The following is a 16,375-nucleotide window of genomic DNA, read 5'->3' as shown; positions in this document are numbered from 1 at the left end:
ACCTTTTGACTACAAGACCTTAAGGTACAGGAGCAGAAGTAAGCCATTTGGCCCATCAAGTCTTCTCCTACATTTCCTCACGACTGATCCAATTTTCCTTTCAGCCGCAATTTCCTGCCTTCTCCGCATATCCCTTCATGCCCTGAACAATAAAAACAAATCTATCAAACTCTGCCTTAAATATACATATACACTTGGCCTCCACAGCTGCCTGTGGCAATGACTTCCACAGATTCACCACTCTCTGGCTAAAGAAATTCCTCCTCATCTCCATTCCAAAAGAACATCCCTCTATTCTGAGGCTGTGTCCTCTTGTATTAGACTCTCCCACTATAGGAAATATTCTCTCTACATCCACTCTATCAATGCCTTTCACCATTCAATAGGTTTCTACTCGGTCATCTGTCATTCTTCTGAATTCTAGTGAATACAGGCCCAGAGCCATCAAACACTTTTCATATGATGCCATTCAATCCTGAAATCATTTTCATGAACCTCCTTTGGATCCTCTCCAGTTTCAGCACATCCTTTCTAAGATGAGGGGCCCAAAACTGTTCACAAAACTCCAGGTGAGGCTTCACCAGTGCTTTATAAAGTCTCCGCATTCCATCCTTGCTTTTATATTCTATTCCTCTTGAAAGGAGTGTCAACAATGCATTTGCCTTCCTCACCACAGACTCAGCCTACAAATGAACCTTTAGGGAATCCTGCACAAGAACTCCTGTCCCTTTGCCCACAGCTTTTTGTAGTTTGTCTCCAATTACAAAATAGTTGACCCTTTCATTTCTTCAACCAAAGTGCATGACCGTACACTGCCCAGCACTGTGTTCCATCTGTATTCTTTGCCGATTCTCCTAATCTATCTTCTGTAGCTTCTCTATTTCCTCAAAACTACCACCCCCTGCACCCACCTTCATATTGGTTGCAAATGTTGCAACAAAGCCATCAATTCCATCAACCAAATCATTGACATATAACATAAAAAGAATTGGTCACAACACAGACCTCTGCAACCAATCAGAAAAGGCTCGCTTTTTTCCCCACTCTTTGCCTCCTGCCAATCAGTCGCTGTTTTATCCATGTTAGAACCTTTCCTATACTCCCATGGGCTCAGTTCTTTAAGCAGCCTCATGTGTGGCAACATGTCAAAGCCCTCTGAAAATCCAAGTAAAAACATCAAGCGATTCCCCTTTTCTATCCTGCTTGGTATTGTTTCAAAGAATTCCAACCGGCTTGTCAGGCAAGATTTTCCCTTGAGGAAACCATGCTGACTTTGGCCTATTTTATCATGTACCTCTAAGTACCCCAAAACCACATTGTTGATAATCCATAGAACATTACAGCACAGAAACAGGCTTTTTGGCCCTTCTTGGCTGTGCCGAACCATTTTTTTTGCCCAGTCCCACTGACCTGCACCTGGGCCATATCCCTCCAAACCCCTCTCATTCATATACTTGTCCAAGATTTTCTTAAATGTCAAAAGTGAGCCCGCATTCACCGCTTCATCTGGCAGCTTATTCCACACTCCCACCACTCTTCTGCGTGAAGAAGCTCCCCCTAATGTTCCCTTTAAACTTTTCCCCCTTCACCCTTAACACATGACCTCTGATTTTTTTTCTCCCCTAGCCTCAGTGGAAAAAGCCTGCTTGCATTCACTCTATCTATACTCATCATAGTTTTATACACCTCTATCAAATCACCCCTCATTCTCCTACGCTCCAGGGAATAACCTTTCTCTGTAACTCAGTTTCTCAAGTCCCCGCAACGTCCTTGTAAACCTTCTCTGCACTCTTTCAACCTTATTAATACCCTTACTGTAATTAGGTGACCAAAACTGCACACAATACTCCAAATTCGGCCTCACCAATGTCTTATACAACCTCACCATTACATTCCAACTCTTATACTCAATACTTTGATTTATAAAGGCCAATGTATCAAAAGCTCTCTTTACAACCCTATCTACTTGTGGCACCACTTTTAGGGAGTTATGTACCTGTACTCCCAGATCCCTCTGTTCTACTGCACTCCTCAGTGTCCTACCATTTACCTTGTATGTTCTACCTTGGTTTGACCTTCCAAAGTACAATACCTCACACTTGTCTGTATTAAACTCCATCTGCCATTTTTCAGCCCATTCCTCCAACTGGTCCAAATCCCTCTGCAAGCTTTGAAAACCTTCTCACTGTCCACTACACCTCCAATCATTGTATCATCAGCAAATTTACTGATCCAATTTACCACATTATCATCCATATCATTGATATAAATGACAAATAACAATGGACCCAGCACTAATCCCTGTGGCACACCACTAGTCACAGGCCTCCACTCAGAGTAGCAATCCTCCAAAACCACTCTCTGGCTTCTTCCATTGAGCCAATGTCTAATCCAATTTACTACCTCTCCATGTATACCTAGCAACTGAATCTTCCTAACTAACCTCTATACGGGACCTTGTCAAAGGCCTTCAACATCTTCCCAACCACTGAGGTCAGATCAACTGGCCAATAGTTTCCTTTTTTCTGCCTCTCTCCCTTCTTGAAGAGTGGAGTGCAATTTCCAGTCTTCCAGAACCATTCCAGAATCTAGCATTTCTTGGAAGATCATTACTAATGCCTCAACAATCTCTTCAGCCACTTCTTTCAGAACTCTGGAATGTACACCATCAAGTCCAGGTGACTTATCTACCTTCAGACCTTTCAGTTTCCCAAGAACCTTGTCTCTAGTTAAGGTGACTTCACACACTTCATGACCCCTGACACCTGGAACTTCCACCATACAGCTAGTGTCTTCCACAGTGAAGTCTGACACAAAATACTTCTTCAGTTCACCAGCCATTTCCTTGTCCCCCACTACTACCTCTCCAGCATCATCTTCCTGTGGTCCAATATCCACTCTTGCCTCTCTTTTACACTTTATGTATCTGAAGAAACTTCTGGAGAAACTTTTGGTGTCCTCTTTGATATTATTGGCTAGCTGACTTCCATATTCTTTCTTTACCTTCTTGATGGCTTTTTAGTTACATTCTGTTAGCTTTTAAAAGCTTCCCAATTCTCTAACTTCTCACTAATTTTTGCTCAATTATATGCCCTCTCTTTGGCTTTTACATCGACTTTGACTTCTCGTTAGCCATAATTGTGTCATCTTTCCTTTAGAATACTTCTTGCTCTTTGGGATCTATATAATCCTGTGTCTTCCAAGTTGCTTCTGGAAAATCCAGCCTTGGATGCTCTGCCATCATCCCTGCCAGTGTTCTTCTCCAATCAATTCTGGCCAACTCCTCGCTCATGCCTCCGTAATTCCCTTTACTCCACTGTAATACTGATGCATCTTACTTCAGCTTCTCCTTCTCAAATTTCAGGGTGAATTTGATCATATTATGATAATTTTCCCTTAGGAGATCTATAACCTTAAGTTCTCTGATCAATTCTGGTTCATTGCACAACCCCCAATCCAGAACAGCTAATTCCTAGTGGGCTCCACCACAAGCTGCTCTAAAAATCCATCTTGTAGGTACTCTAGAAACTCCCCCTCCTGGACCCAGCACCAACCAGATATTCCCAATCTACCTGCATATTGAAGTCCCCCATGACTATTACAACATTGCCCTTTTGACATGCATTGTAATTTGTAGGTCACATCCTTACTACTGTTTGGGGTCTGAATACAACTCCCATCAGGGTCTTTTTACCCTTGCAGTTCCTTAGCTATATCCACAATGAGTTAACACCTTCAGACCCTATGTCACACTTTCTAATGATTTTACTTTTTACCAACAGAGTAATACCACCCCCAATGCCTTCCTGCTTGACCTTTCGATACAGCCATTCCTCTATCCATGCCAGTATCTTTCCTGTAACACCATAGGATTTCATCTTGTTAAGCAGCCTCATGTGTGACACCTTATCAAATGCATTCTGATAATCCAAGTAAATGACATCCTCTGCCTTTCTGCCTTTCTTTTGTCGACCCGGCTTGTTACTTCCTCAAAGAACTCTAACAGATTTGTCAGGAAAGGTTTCCCATTACAGAAACTATGCTGACTTTGACTTATTTTATCATTAGTCTCTAAGTACCCTGAAACCTCATCCTGAATAATAGACTCCAACACTTCCCCAGTCACTGAGGTTAGGCTAACTAGCCTATAATTTCCTTTCTTTTGCCTTCTTAAAGAGGGAAGTGCCACTTGCGATCTTCTAGTCCTCAAGGACCAATCCAGAATCAAGTGATTCTTGAAAGATCATGACCAATGCATCCATTATCTCTTCAGCAATCTCTCTCAGGACTCTGGGATGTAATCCATCTGGTCCAGGTGACTTATCCACCTTAAGACCCTTGAGTTTGCCTAGCACCTTTTCCTTTGTAATAGCAATGGTACTTCAGTGATGCCTACAACATCATACCTGCCAATCTGCAACGGTGCTGCAAGTTCACCTACCTTATTCCGTATACTGCGCACATTCAAATATTACATCTTCAGCCCTGTATTCATCACTCTTTTTGATTTTGGCCCCCTGTTACACTTTAGCTCATCCCAGTGACTGCAATGTTTCCCTATCATCAGCCTTTCCTGGCTACACATGGGCTCTGGTTGTAAACCAACTACCCCATCCTCAGCCCCATCACTCAGGTTCCTATCTCCCTGCCAGATTAGTTTAAACCCTTTCAACAGCTCTCGCAAATCTGCCCATTCAATTACAATGACCTCCCTGAGGAGGTGGTTGTATCTGCTCCAACTTGCCTAGAGTCACAACAGCTCAACAGCAGATGCCATTTCGTTGGCTCTTCACTCAGCTCTGGAACGCCTGGAAATCTTTATTGCATACATCAAAATGCTATTCATTGAATACAACTCAGCATTCAACACTATCATCCCCGCAAAACTCATCATTAAGCTCCAAAACCTGGGCGCCACTGCCACCCTGTGCAATTGGATACTGACTAATCCCAGTTTCTAGGCATTGATATAACATACCTTCCATGTGATTCCATCTTCTACATTTCTCCATTCTTTCCATGTAAATTTGCTTGGACCAGCACACCCTTCTAGTAGAAATATATGATCACCAAAACACACAAGATATCTAGCCATCTCTGCAAATGATTTACTTTCTCATTGGCTTATGTAGACCTCAAAGTCAGCACATACCAATCCATCAGGATATTGTTTAGCATTCTATGATCCTCTCCTGCAAATCTATGTAAGGTTTTATGAAGCTTTTGTCCATCACCATTACCCATGCCTCACCAACTTTAACAGTTGTGGCAAATAGATTAAAATTCTGCACCAAAAATGAAGGCCAAAGCAAGGAACTCAGTTCTACACCCGGCGGCACAGCTCTCTGGATTTCACCAGTCTTGAATGACGTGGATGGTGTTAAATGGGATCTGAATGGGACATGAAAGATATGACCCTTAGTCCTGTCAAAGGGTTTCAATCCAAAACATCAACTGTACTTTTTTTCCCCATAGATGCTACCTGGCCTGCTGAGTTTCTCCAGCATTTTGTGTGCGTTGCTTAGATTTCTAGCATCTGCAGATTTTCTCTTGTTTGTGGCCTCTAAATGCTTGGAGTGGCAAATCAAACATTCTTCTACCTATGAGTACAGTTACATGGATCAGACAATGGACAGTATCATGACATCCTATCTTCTTTCATATTTGAGGCAGTTACCTTTGAGAGAAATTCCATCCAAAAAGCAGAAGTAGCCTCTAAGAGATGTATTCTGCTGTGAAAACAGGAAACTTGGAGAAGAGGTCAAGGAGGGAGATGGGGCCAACTCCTGGATAACTTGTTTATACAGGCAGAACCATCTTCTTGTACCATTTCTCCAGATTTAACATTCAGCATAGACATCCATTTGCACACAGAGAATTTTAAAGCCATCTATTGGTGCTTCCCAGCTAATTCATTATACAACTGCAGGTTTTACTCTCTACCCAGTAACCGAGTGCAGCAGTTCCATTCGTGTTTCACAAGTCAATGCCAGAACAAGGAAAACAGCAGACTCCCTCAAAGATACTCTCATTCCTCCAGACTCTCAGATCTACTACCAGCAAATGAATGGGTAATGGCTGTGAGAAGCTGTTTAATGAGTGGACGACTATGGATTAGTTTGGCTCTGCTGCCATACTTCTTTATTGAGTGGGAAGAGAAGACATCTCGATCAAAAAATTCAGTTCACAATACTCAAAGTAACTGGTATCTCCTGTGTATTTTCTGAAGCCTGTGATCAACACAGAAGATTTGCCAATGAAGTTGAAACATTAAATCCATGCTATTATCACTTACAAAGGAGCTTTCCAGTGGAAAAGTATTTCAAATCTCTCATATTCATGAGCAAACATACACAAATAAAAATTAATAATTCTTTCTGAGAAGATTAATCTGACTTTTGTATGACTCACCTTTACACTGAATGTTATCGCCTCCATAACAAATACACGGTCTGGAAAAACACTGGCCACTTCCTCAACACTGTTAAAGTACTGCACAGGCTCCCTTACATCTCGATCCTGCTCCAGCAATTTAAACTTTCCTGAGAAGAGGAAAACAATGTTTGAGTGAAAACCTGCAATTAATTTGACGAAATATCTCACCAGTAAGTTTCATTATCACAAAGGAAAATTAGCCAAAAACTGCAATAATAATCAAATCAGTTCATTAGAATTTTCCTGGAGGAGTGTTGTTTCATTTTTACTGTGTACTGTACCAGCAGTTATGGTTGAAATGACAATAAAAGTGACTTGACTTGACTGTCTTAAATATGGATGCATTTTTGTCGCCATACATAGAGGACAAATAAAGTTTCTGATTCAGAACCACCCTTTCCGGATACATTATTTAATGTTGTTGGCATTCAAATAAAAGACATCTTCACCCAAAAAACAAGCAGAGGTATGAAAATAGACATGATAACAAAAGCCTTGAAACAAGCTTCTACTTGCTTAGAAGGTAATGATCTCAAATGTATAAGCAGCAAAAACAGAAGATGTGTTTCTCTTCCTTGGTTACAGATGAAAGAAAAGAATTGAGAACACATCTAGCAAACACACACTGGCTAACAATGGACCCTAGGTCCAAAACAGGAACCGTGCAAAAGAATCAGTGTTGAAACTGAAACTCCGAACACAACTAGGAGTCCTCATTTCACTTCAAATTCAAAAATAAATTTTGGACATCTGAAATGAAGTGAAAATTTTTTTAAAAACTGCAGATGCTGGAAATCTGAAATAAAAATGGAACCGTCAAAGGGGCTTCAACCTGAAATATTAAATCTGATGTTTTTTTCACAGACACTGCCCAAGATGCTATCTGCCCATTCAATTGCAATGACCTCCCTGAGGAGGTAGTTGGATCTGCTCCAACTTGCCTAGAGCCCAAGATACATCAAGCATTGTTTGTTTTTAATTTGGAATGAATTCTCCTTCTCTCCATTTCTCATCACTACCTTTGCTCCCCTATTACAATCCCGCAGGCCCTCTCAAATATGACCTCTTTCTTCCCTTCTCCAAACCATCAGGCATGGTCATTTGCCAATGGTTTCTTCCAAGCCACTAAATAGATGGCAATTCACCTGGCTGTTTGGTGGGAAACAATATTAAAGGGGACCTCTCACTTCGTTTGATGTGATGCCCATATCCCAGGCTCTTCTGCCACTTACAGTCTTCACTGTATCCTTGCTCAAATATAAAGCTTAAAAATAACACTCACTCCAGGAATCCAAATCAATGTAGCGTTTACAAAAATTCCTGAAACATGTGCACAGCAGGAAGGTTCCAATAGACATGTATGAACATACATCTGCTTCAGCCAAATTCTATTGTCCCACTGCAGAGAGAAGGTACAAATTCACATCATGAGCAAAACTATATTGCACTGTCTTTGCAAAATTAGCCCTGTAGAGTGAGTAGAATATGACAAGCACATCTATAAACCATTGCTCATGTGCTTTGAATGGACTCTCAAAGTATCAGTCACTGTGGTGCTCAGTGTGGCTGAATTTATCAAAGTATGTGTACCAGAAAACACAACCTTGAAATTCATCTTCTTACAGACAGCCACAAAACAAAGAAACGCATGAAGCAACAAAGACCGACAAACATCCAATGTACAAAAGAGGACAAATCGTGCAAGTAGTCGAAAGTAAACAAATAACACACGGAATATGAGCTGCAAGATCCCCAAAAGGTAGTCCACAGCTGTGGAGTCAGTTCAGTGTTGAGACAAGTGAATGTGGTTGAGGAGTGGCTACAATGGCTACAGGGCAACAGCTTCTCCTGGACCTGGAAGCATTGATCCAAGAATCCTACACCTCCCACCTGATGGTAGTAGCAGTCGAGGGGATGAGTCAAACATAGGCAGACAAGATGGGCTCAGGTGGGGATCTTGGCTGGCACTGAGTAATGGGGTTGAACACATGCTAGTTTTCCCTTGGATTTGACGCTTTAATCTGGGTCGATTATTTAATCAGCATGGAGTAGTGGAGCTGAATACCAATTTGGTTTCGCTCTTGGGCCTTGACACTCTAATTGGTGCAGAGTAATGGGGCTGAACACGAGTTTGTTTTCCACTCTTGGACCTTGAAACTTTAATCTGGCTTAAAGTCCATCCCAGCAAAGGCCGACATTAGTTTTCAAGAGGCCGTATGTGCATTCCCAAGTTTGCCGAATCCTTACAATAAAGACTACGTAGAAAGGGTATTGTCAACTTCATTGGAAGAGTCTCAGTAACACAGCAAAGCAGTATAGCAAAAGGGGTTGATCTCTGATTTATAGAGAGCTCTGCCAAAAACAAACCATTGGCACATGGAAAATTAGAAAGCAATGGAAATTATATTAGTTTATAAAATCAGTGCCACTTTACTTTCATTTTTGTTAGCAGGAGTTCCTGTTGAGGTGATAAGAACTACAGAGATCTGGTAAGAAAAAACTCACAGAAATATCAACTGGAGGCACTACCGTTATATCAGTTAACCTGTACTTAGACATTTTAAGATCTGTTTAGACCATAGAAATTTACATTAAGTTGCATCTTCCAAAAGTCATCAAGAAATTATTTAATCTGTACAAAACCATGCAATTCTGTTTCAGATTCTTGGAATGCATTTTATAATTTTGTGAAACTGTACCACATAGGGTTAAACCCAAGCACATGCAGAGCACATCACTGATTGACACATTTATGTGGTGGCCATTTAGCCCAAAGCTCTGCAATTCATCCTGTTCCCTGCTCTTTCCCACATGCATTGGCAAAATGAAATTACTTGAAATACTGCATTTAACGACCATCTTTTGTGTCACTAACAAAGATGTTTACCCAAATGAAACTGAAAAACAATATTATGCTGTAAGTGGCTATGGCCAGCCACCATTGCACTTGACCATTATTTCAGTGAAAACTCAAAGAGATCACTTCAATTTCACCCCCCCCCCCCCCCAAAGTAATATGACCTGCAAAAGACAACTGCAGACAGCAGTTGTGTACTTCTATTTTTGTGATGACCACTTAAAGGGTTTGTATATTTAAAATCTGTGACAGTGTAAGAAATGTACTTCTGCTTCAAATCTATCCTAAACAATGTTATGGGCAGTTTTATTCTCTATTAAACATGGAAGAAAAATAAATGACTCACAACATTAGATTATATACAATTTGCTCACATGTTACTTAAATAAAACTATTTGTTTGCTTTAGTCCAATGCCTGGTCTGGTGAGGACGATGAGAATGATGGTTTAGCAGTGTGATTTTCTGTGACAATGTCTGGATCATCTATCATGTTACTGACAGGTACCCTCTGAATCAGTGGAGCATTAGATCTGCTGAAAAGAACAGATGGAGACACTGAAATCAAAACAAATCTGGAGTAAAAAGAAAACAAAAAGGTGGCAGTTTCTTTGTACAAATAACCATTACACACTATCCAGGACTCGGGGAAATCAGTGAATTATTTCTGGTGTAATTGGGTGGCAGGAAAATTGGGAGAAGTTGATGGGCATTCAAGATGGAATATGGTACAAGGATGTAATTGGGGAATGGGAGTGAGAGGGTTGCCCTGCAGGAAGCAGGCCTAACCCTGATGGGCTAACGGGCATCTTTCAATGAAATGGTAAGTGTTTTCACCTCCAGGTAACTCACCTCCTCCCTCAAAGAGTCCTTCCAGGTGATGTGGTGGTTCACCTGCAAGTCTGATGGGGTCATCTACTGTATCTGGTGTTCCCGTTGCCATCTCCTGAATATCAGTGAGATTCGACATAGATTGAGGAGACCGCTTTGTCGAGCACCTTTGCTTCGTTTGCAACAGGGAGGATTTCACGGTAGCCAATCAATTTAACTCCACTCCCCATTCCCATTCCGACATGTCAGTCCATGGCCTCCTCTACTGCCACAGTGAGGCCACTCTCAGGCTGGAACAGCAACACTTCATATTTCATTTGTGTAGTCTCCAAATTGACAGCATGAACATTGATTTCTCTAACTTACGGTAATTTCTCTCCCTCCCCCTCCACTCTTTTTCTATTCCCCATTCTGGCTCCCCTCTTCTCCTCACCTGTCTATCACTTCCCTCTGCTGGTCCTCCTCCCTTTTTCCCATGGTCCATCCTGCTTACCTAGCAGATTCTGATTTCTTCCATGCTTTACTTTTTCCACCCTTCAAATCTCAGCTTCTCACTTCATACCACTCCCCCATTCACCCCGACCAGACTTCACTTACCACTTTACCGCTTGTACTCCCTCATCTTCCTATTCCGACTTTGTCACCCTGCCTTTCCAGTCCTAATGATGGGTTTCACCACAAAACTCCTTATTCCTCTCCATAGATGCTGCCTGACTTGCAAAGTTCCTCCAGCATTTGTCATGTGTTACACTGGATTTCCAGCATCTGCAGAATCTTCTTGTGTTACTGGTAAGTGCAAATTGATTTTGCTCTCCCATACCCCGTCCCTTCCAAACACAAATTCAAATGTCTTCTAAAAGTTATCACCACAATAATTTCATCATTCCATTTCATTTGAAAACCTCATTATCCATTGTCTTAAATTTATGTCCTATGAATATCTTTCCCCTGGATGCCTTTAAAAAGCTTCCATAACACACAACTTCCATTCTCCCACTCCAAATTTTCTGGCTTTTCTGATGGATAATTACCCAATGGCAGCACAGAAGGCAAAGGCAAGGCCTGAGTAATCTCTATCATCTTCAGCCGCAAGATCCATCTTGGCTTTCTCCTGAGGACTCTGCTGTTTCAGTCAACTTGATTCATTTCATGTGTAATGAAGAAATGGTTGAGTGTTCTGGAGTGTCCAGACAGTATCCAAGCTTTAGTATTTAATTCCGGAACCAGCCAAAACTTCAACTTACAATCACAACCTTGGTCTCTACCCAGCCATGTGGAAAATTGTCCAAGTATGTCTTGTCCATGCAAGTCAAATTCAATCCCAGTTACAACAAAACCATTCAAACCTTCATTATCAGCCAAATGATGGTAAGTGTCACCTCAAAGGCAGTTATGTAATGTCAGTAACCAAGCACAAAAATGCTCACCTTGGGCCTTATCGGCACAACTTGACCCCAGAAAAAAGTTTCTCATTTAATTAGTGCTGTACTAATCAGTCTAAGAATTCATTCCTTTTACCAAACATCGTGTGACTGCAGAATGTACCATCAATAAAATGCACTAAACAACCCACCATGCTCAGAACAGCGACCTCACTACCAAAGCCAACAGGCAAGCAGAACATCTTTTCTCTGCATTCCTGCCAAATCATATGCCATCCTGACTTGGAAACGTATCACTAAGTCCTGGCACATCTTACCTAACAATGCTATGGGCATACCTTCACCAGGTGACTGACTGGGGAAACTTGGGATGTGTAGTGAATGCTGGCCTTGCCAGAAATACCTCATCCAAAGAACAAAGAACAATACAGCACAGTACAGGCCATTCAGCCCACAATGTTGTGCTGACCCTTAAACCCTGCCTCCCATATAACCCTCCACCCCAAATTCCTCCATATACCTGTCTAGTAGTCTCTTAAATTTCATTAGTGTATCTGCCTCCACTACTGGCTCAGGCAGTGCATTCCACGCACCCACCACTCTCTGAGTAAAAATCCTTCCTTTAATATCCCCCTTGAACTTTTCTCCCCTTACCTTAAAGCCATGTCCTCTTGTATTGAGCAGTGGTGCCCTGGGGAAGAGGCGCTGGCTGTCCACTCTATCTATTCCAGTTAATGAATTAAAAAAAACTAAGTAACACCTGTCAGACCTCATGTTAGCATGCAGCTACACAAAGCTCAAGTCCAACCACTCATGAGAACTTGTTTTCAAACCGAGTGCGCCTGAAATCTGTCCCTCTTGCTCCACTGGCTCCAATGACAGAAACTGTCGGCTCAACAAAAAATTTCAATTGATTTAGACAGCCTTTGCAGAATCTCCTTCATGCTCCATACCAAAACAGAACCAAAAGTGAGATTTGATCGTGTGAAATAATTAACTGAGAAATAAATCACCGATGATCTCATCTGGACTGTACACACCAGCTCTGTGGCAAAAAAAAGCACAACAGCATCTCTTCCAGCTCAGGCAACCGAAGAAGTTCGGCATGAGCCCCCAAATCCTCAAGACCTTCTACAGGGGCACCTTTGAGATCATCCTGACTGATTGCATCACCACCCGGTACGGGAACTGCACCAAACTTGATCACTGGGCACTGCAGAGAGTGGTATGGACAGCCCAGCACATCTGTGGACATGAACTTGAACTTCCCTCCATTGAGGACATTTACAACGGCGAGTGCAGAAAGAAGGCCTGGAAGATCATTGGGGACACCAGTCACTCCAACCATAAATTGTTTCAGGGGCTTCTGTCTGGCAAATGGTACCGCAGCATTAAAACTAGGACCACAAGGCTATAGGACTTGTAAATTCACATATCTGTACATTGTGACGGAGTCATAACAGAAAGATTTTTACTCTCTCACGTTGTGGGATGGATGTAAGATTTAAATAAATTCTAATATCAATGTTGAAGAACTTCTCCTGACTGAAGGCAAAAAATACAAAACAATCTTCTAAAAATTATTTTTACTCTTCTTTATTCTCCCACCCTTGTAACCAATGATGACTAAACCATTTTGAAGAAACCTCTGTATTCACCATTGTTTTGTTTTTGGCAGCCAAACTAAATTCAGATTATAAGATGTGTATGCAACAAACATTCAATGCAGTTCCCACACAATATGCTGGAGGAACTCAGCAGGCCAGGCAGCCTCCTGGCACTTATCCTTACAAGTGGAACAAGGCCTACACCTGCCCCTATACCTCCTCCCTCACTACCATTCAGGGCCCTAAATAGTCCTTCCAGGTGAAGCAGCACTTCCCTTGTGACTCTGCTGGAGTGATCCCGGTATGGCCTCCGGCACATTGGTAAGACCCGACGTAGATTGGGATTCCGCTTTGCCGAGCCTCTATGCTCCGTCTGCCAGAAGAAGCAGGATCTCCCAGTGGCCATGCATTTTAATTCCACTTCCCATTCCGATATGTCCATCCGTTCCCTCCTCCACTGTCGTGATGAAGCCATACTTAGGCTGGAGGAACAACACCTTATGCTCGTCCCCCCTTTTTCCTTCTTCCATGGCCTTCTGTCTTTCACCAATCAACGTCCCAACTCTTTAATTCATCCCTTCCCCCTCCAGGTTTCACCTATCACCTGGTGTTTCTCTCTACTTTCCCCCTAACTTTTAAATCTACTCCTCAGCTTTTTCTCTCCAGTCCTGCTGAAGGGTTTCGACCCAAAAAGTCAGCTGTACTTTCTTCCCAGAGATGCTGCCTGGCCTGCTGAGTTCCTCCAGCATTTTCTGTGTGTTGCTGGGATTTCCAGCATTTGCAGATTTTCTCTTGTTTGAATGCAGTTCCATTTAAACTACTGATGAGATTCTGGAAAATAATGTTTTTAAGCTCAGTATCAATATATAAAAACTGAAAGATCAAAGAACAGGCACCTCACATATTTTAAAATGGTTTTCAATAACTTTTCCCATGAGTTTTTCCAGTCACTGGAAGAACAATTTGCAGAAATTGGTGCTCTGGTCGCCGAGAGATGTTGGAACCCGGGCAGGGGAGATATGATGCCCGTAAAACTGGCCCAGGTGCAAGGTTGGATTACTTTGTGTGCCAAGCTGATTTGAAGCAAAACCTGGGCCCAAAGTGAGTTGCTGGTCAGCGTGGTCTAGGCCTGGGGCCTTTTGCTGCAGCAGTGCCTGGATCCTAGTGCAAGGTACGATACGTTATCTAGACAATTTAAACACCAGCCCAGATCAGTGGCGAGAGCTGATTTTGCCCGCTCTCTACGGTGTTCACTCTCTCCAGGGTACTGGACCTTTATGTTTGTTCAATTTAAATGCCTACTTAGATAGGCTGAAAAGACATGGTGTCAGGATCCGGAATGATAGCCTTTTTTGTTTGGTCTCTGCAGTAGTCACTCCTCTCTCTCTATAGCTAAGGCTATGAAGACTGCCCCAGCTGTTGTGCTTCATGCCTGCTAATACATTGAACTGCTAAGCAAGGCTTTCGGCCTACTCTGGAGTACAGATCTGAAGAGTCAGTTTTTGGTTCGGATTGTTGTCGTTTCAATTGTTTGCATGATTTGTGTATTTTCTCCTTCTCTCTTGCGTATCAGGGTTGGTCTTTCAGGTTTCTTGCTTTGTGGCTACCTGTGCACAAACAAATCTCAAGGTTGTATAATTTGGACATATTTAGATATTGAATGTACTTTGAATCGTTGAAGGATCCTGCGATCTATTCATGGCATTCTGAATTTTATATTGAAAACCAGAAATTGTGTGCACTGCTAATCAAGGAAGAAGTATCATACCAGAGTTTTGCAACTATCCCTCATTTAAATTTTGAAGGATGATTCTACAGTAGTGATGCACCATCAATAACTCACTCTGAGACGTAAAAGCGAGGTATCGGCTTTTATTGACTGGAAGAAGGAACAAGCAGTGAGTGACCACCATACTACATCCTGGAGACTGAGAGGCCGGGCTCAGACCTCCATCACCTTTATACAGGGGTCTGTGGGAGGAGCCACAGGAGCAGTCATCAGGGGGTGTGTCCAGACAGGTATATGTAGTTCACCACAAGTAGTCAACGTGAACCTCGAGCTTTGCAAATCAATCTCCTTGATGTCGTCTCAACTGTTTGCCAAAACCTGGAATGCTGTCAAATTGACCACTTAACTCCCACGTACGTGACACTTCTCATCAAAATTAGATTTAAATCAACACTGCAGCACCAATAGTAAAAATGCAGGATTTTAAACCATAAAAACTTTGTAATATAATGGGCCAGTAATAATGTTAAACTTTTCAGTTGTTTAATTCATTTTCATGAATTTACATTATTTTCCAATGGAACAATCAGAATTCATTTTCAGCAACTCAAGGTCATATTTGCATTTGCTAATACATTTTAATTGTCCTTATTAGATGTTTCAATTATTACAATTCCATTACTTAAGCCTCTAGTGATTATCCCCAGCCAAGGGTTTAGTGAACAGGTTGCCAATCACTTTGATAGTCGAGAGGTACAGTCGCTGGCAGGAAAATGCTTCCTCTTGCTGGAGTACGTGAATCAGGCAATAAAATCTTCAGACTTTGTGTACGTTAATGTGAAATGTCTTTGTGCCAATATAATGAAACACACATACACTCAAGTCTAAGAGAAAGTCTTGAGTCATTAGTTTTGCACTATGACAATGATTTTATATTTATCTAGGACTTCAGTGAATTGAACTGAACTATTACAGGCTCTGTTGATCTAGCCACACAATGCACACTTGTGTTTGCTCAGTCCTCAGCTCTTATTTTCATTAAAGCAGAAAAATTGAATTTGTTCTTATCGCAGCACCTCGTAGTCTCCTTTCTCTGCCATCAGCACCCCCAGGCTTTTGTATCACCATGGAAACTGGTGGCTCAGAAAGAAAGCTTAGGTCTTTTGAATAGTTTGTTATTCTCACACATTCCCTCTGTCCACATGCACACAGAAAGACCAATCAGAATGCAAAGAGTCAGACCCCAGGCTCATTGCTGTGCAAAGCTGCTGAAAGTTCAAACGGAAAAGGATTTAATCACATCCATGAGACTACTGACTGCGCATTTATTGTTCCCGGCTTGCATTCACTTCACTGCCGTTCCAATCGCTTTTTATGTTAATACTTTTATTCACAATGCTTTCCCTCTGTAACGTAATTCCTGGACCACAAAGCTCTTTGGTGCAAGAGTATCTTTAATCCAATATCAGGTTAGATTTTCAGTTGGATGGTAATTTGGCAACACCACTGATTATAACATTTCCACCACATCTTTTA

General features: G+C 41.9%; 1 protein-coding gene across 3 annotated transcripts in view; it reads right to left on the bottom strand.

The window, feature by feature from the left end:
- gareml (GRB2 associated, regulator of MAPK1-like) overlaps positions 1-16,375 on the bottom strand; it is a 155,923-nt gene that overhangs the window by 57,355 nt on the left and 82,193 nt on the right. For all 3 annotated transcript variants that reach the window (XM_073057106.1, XM_073057107.1, XM_073057108.1), the window contains exon 3: positions 6,412-6,542. In XM_073057106.1, the coding sequence (XP_072913207.1) occupies positions 6,412-6,542 (131 nt within the window). The remainder of the gene's footprint in view (positions 1-6,411; positions 6,543-16,375) is intronic.

The sequence above is a fragment of the Hemitrygon akajei genome, chromosome 9 (genome assembly GCF_048418815.1).
Source record: "Hemitrygon akajei chromosome 9, sHemAka1.3, whole genome shotgun sequence".
Classification (NCBI taxonomy): domain Eukaryota; kingdom Metazoa; phylum Chordata; class Chondrichthyes; order Myliobatiformes; family Dasyatidae; genus Hemitrygon; species Hemitrygon akajei.
The sequence above is the reverse complement of the archived record's forward strand: the minus strand, read 5'-3'. Positions and strand labels throughout refer to the sequence as shown.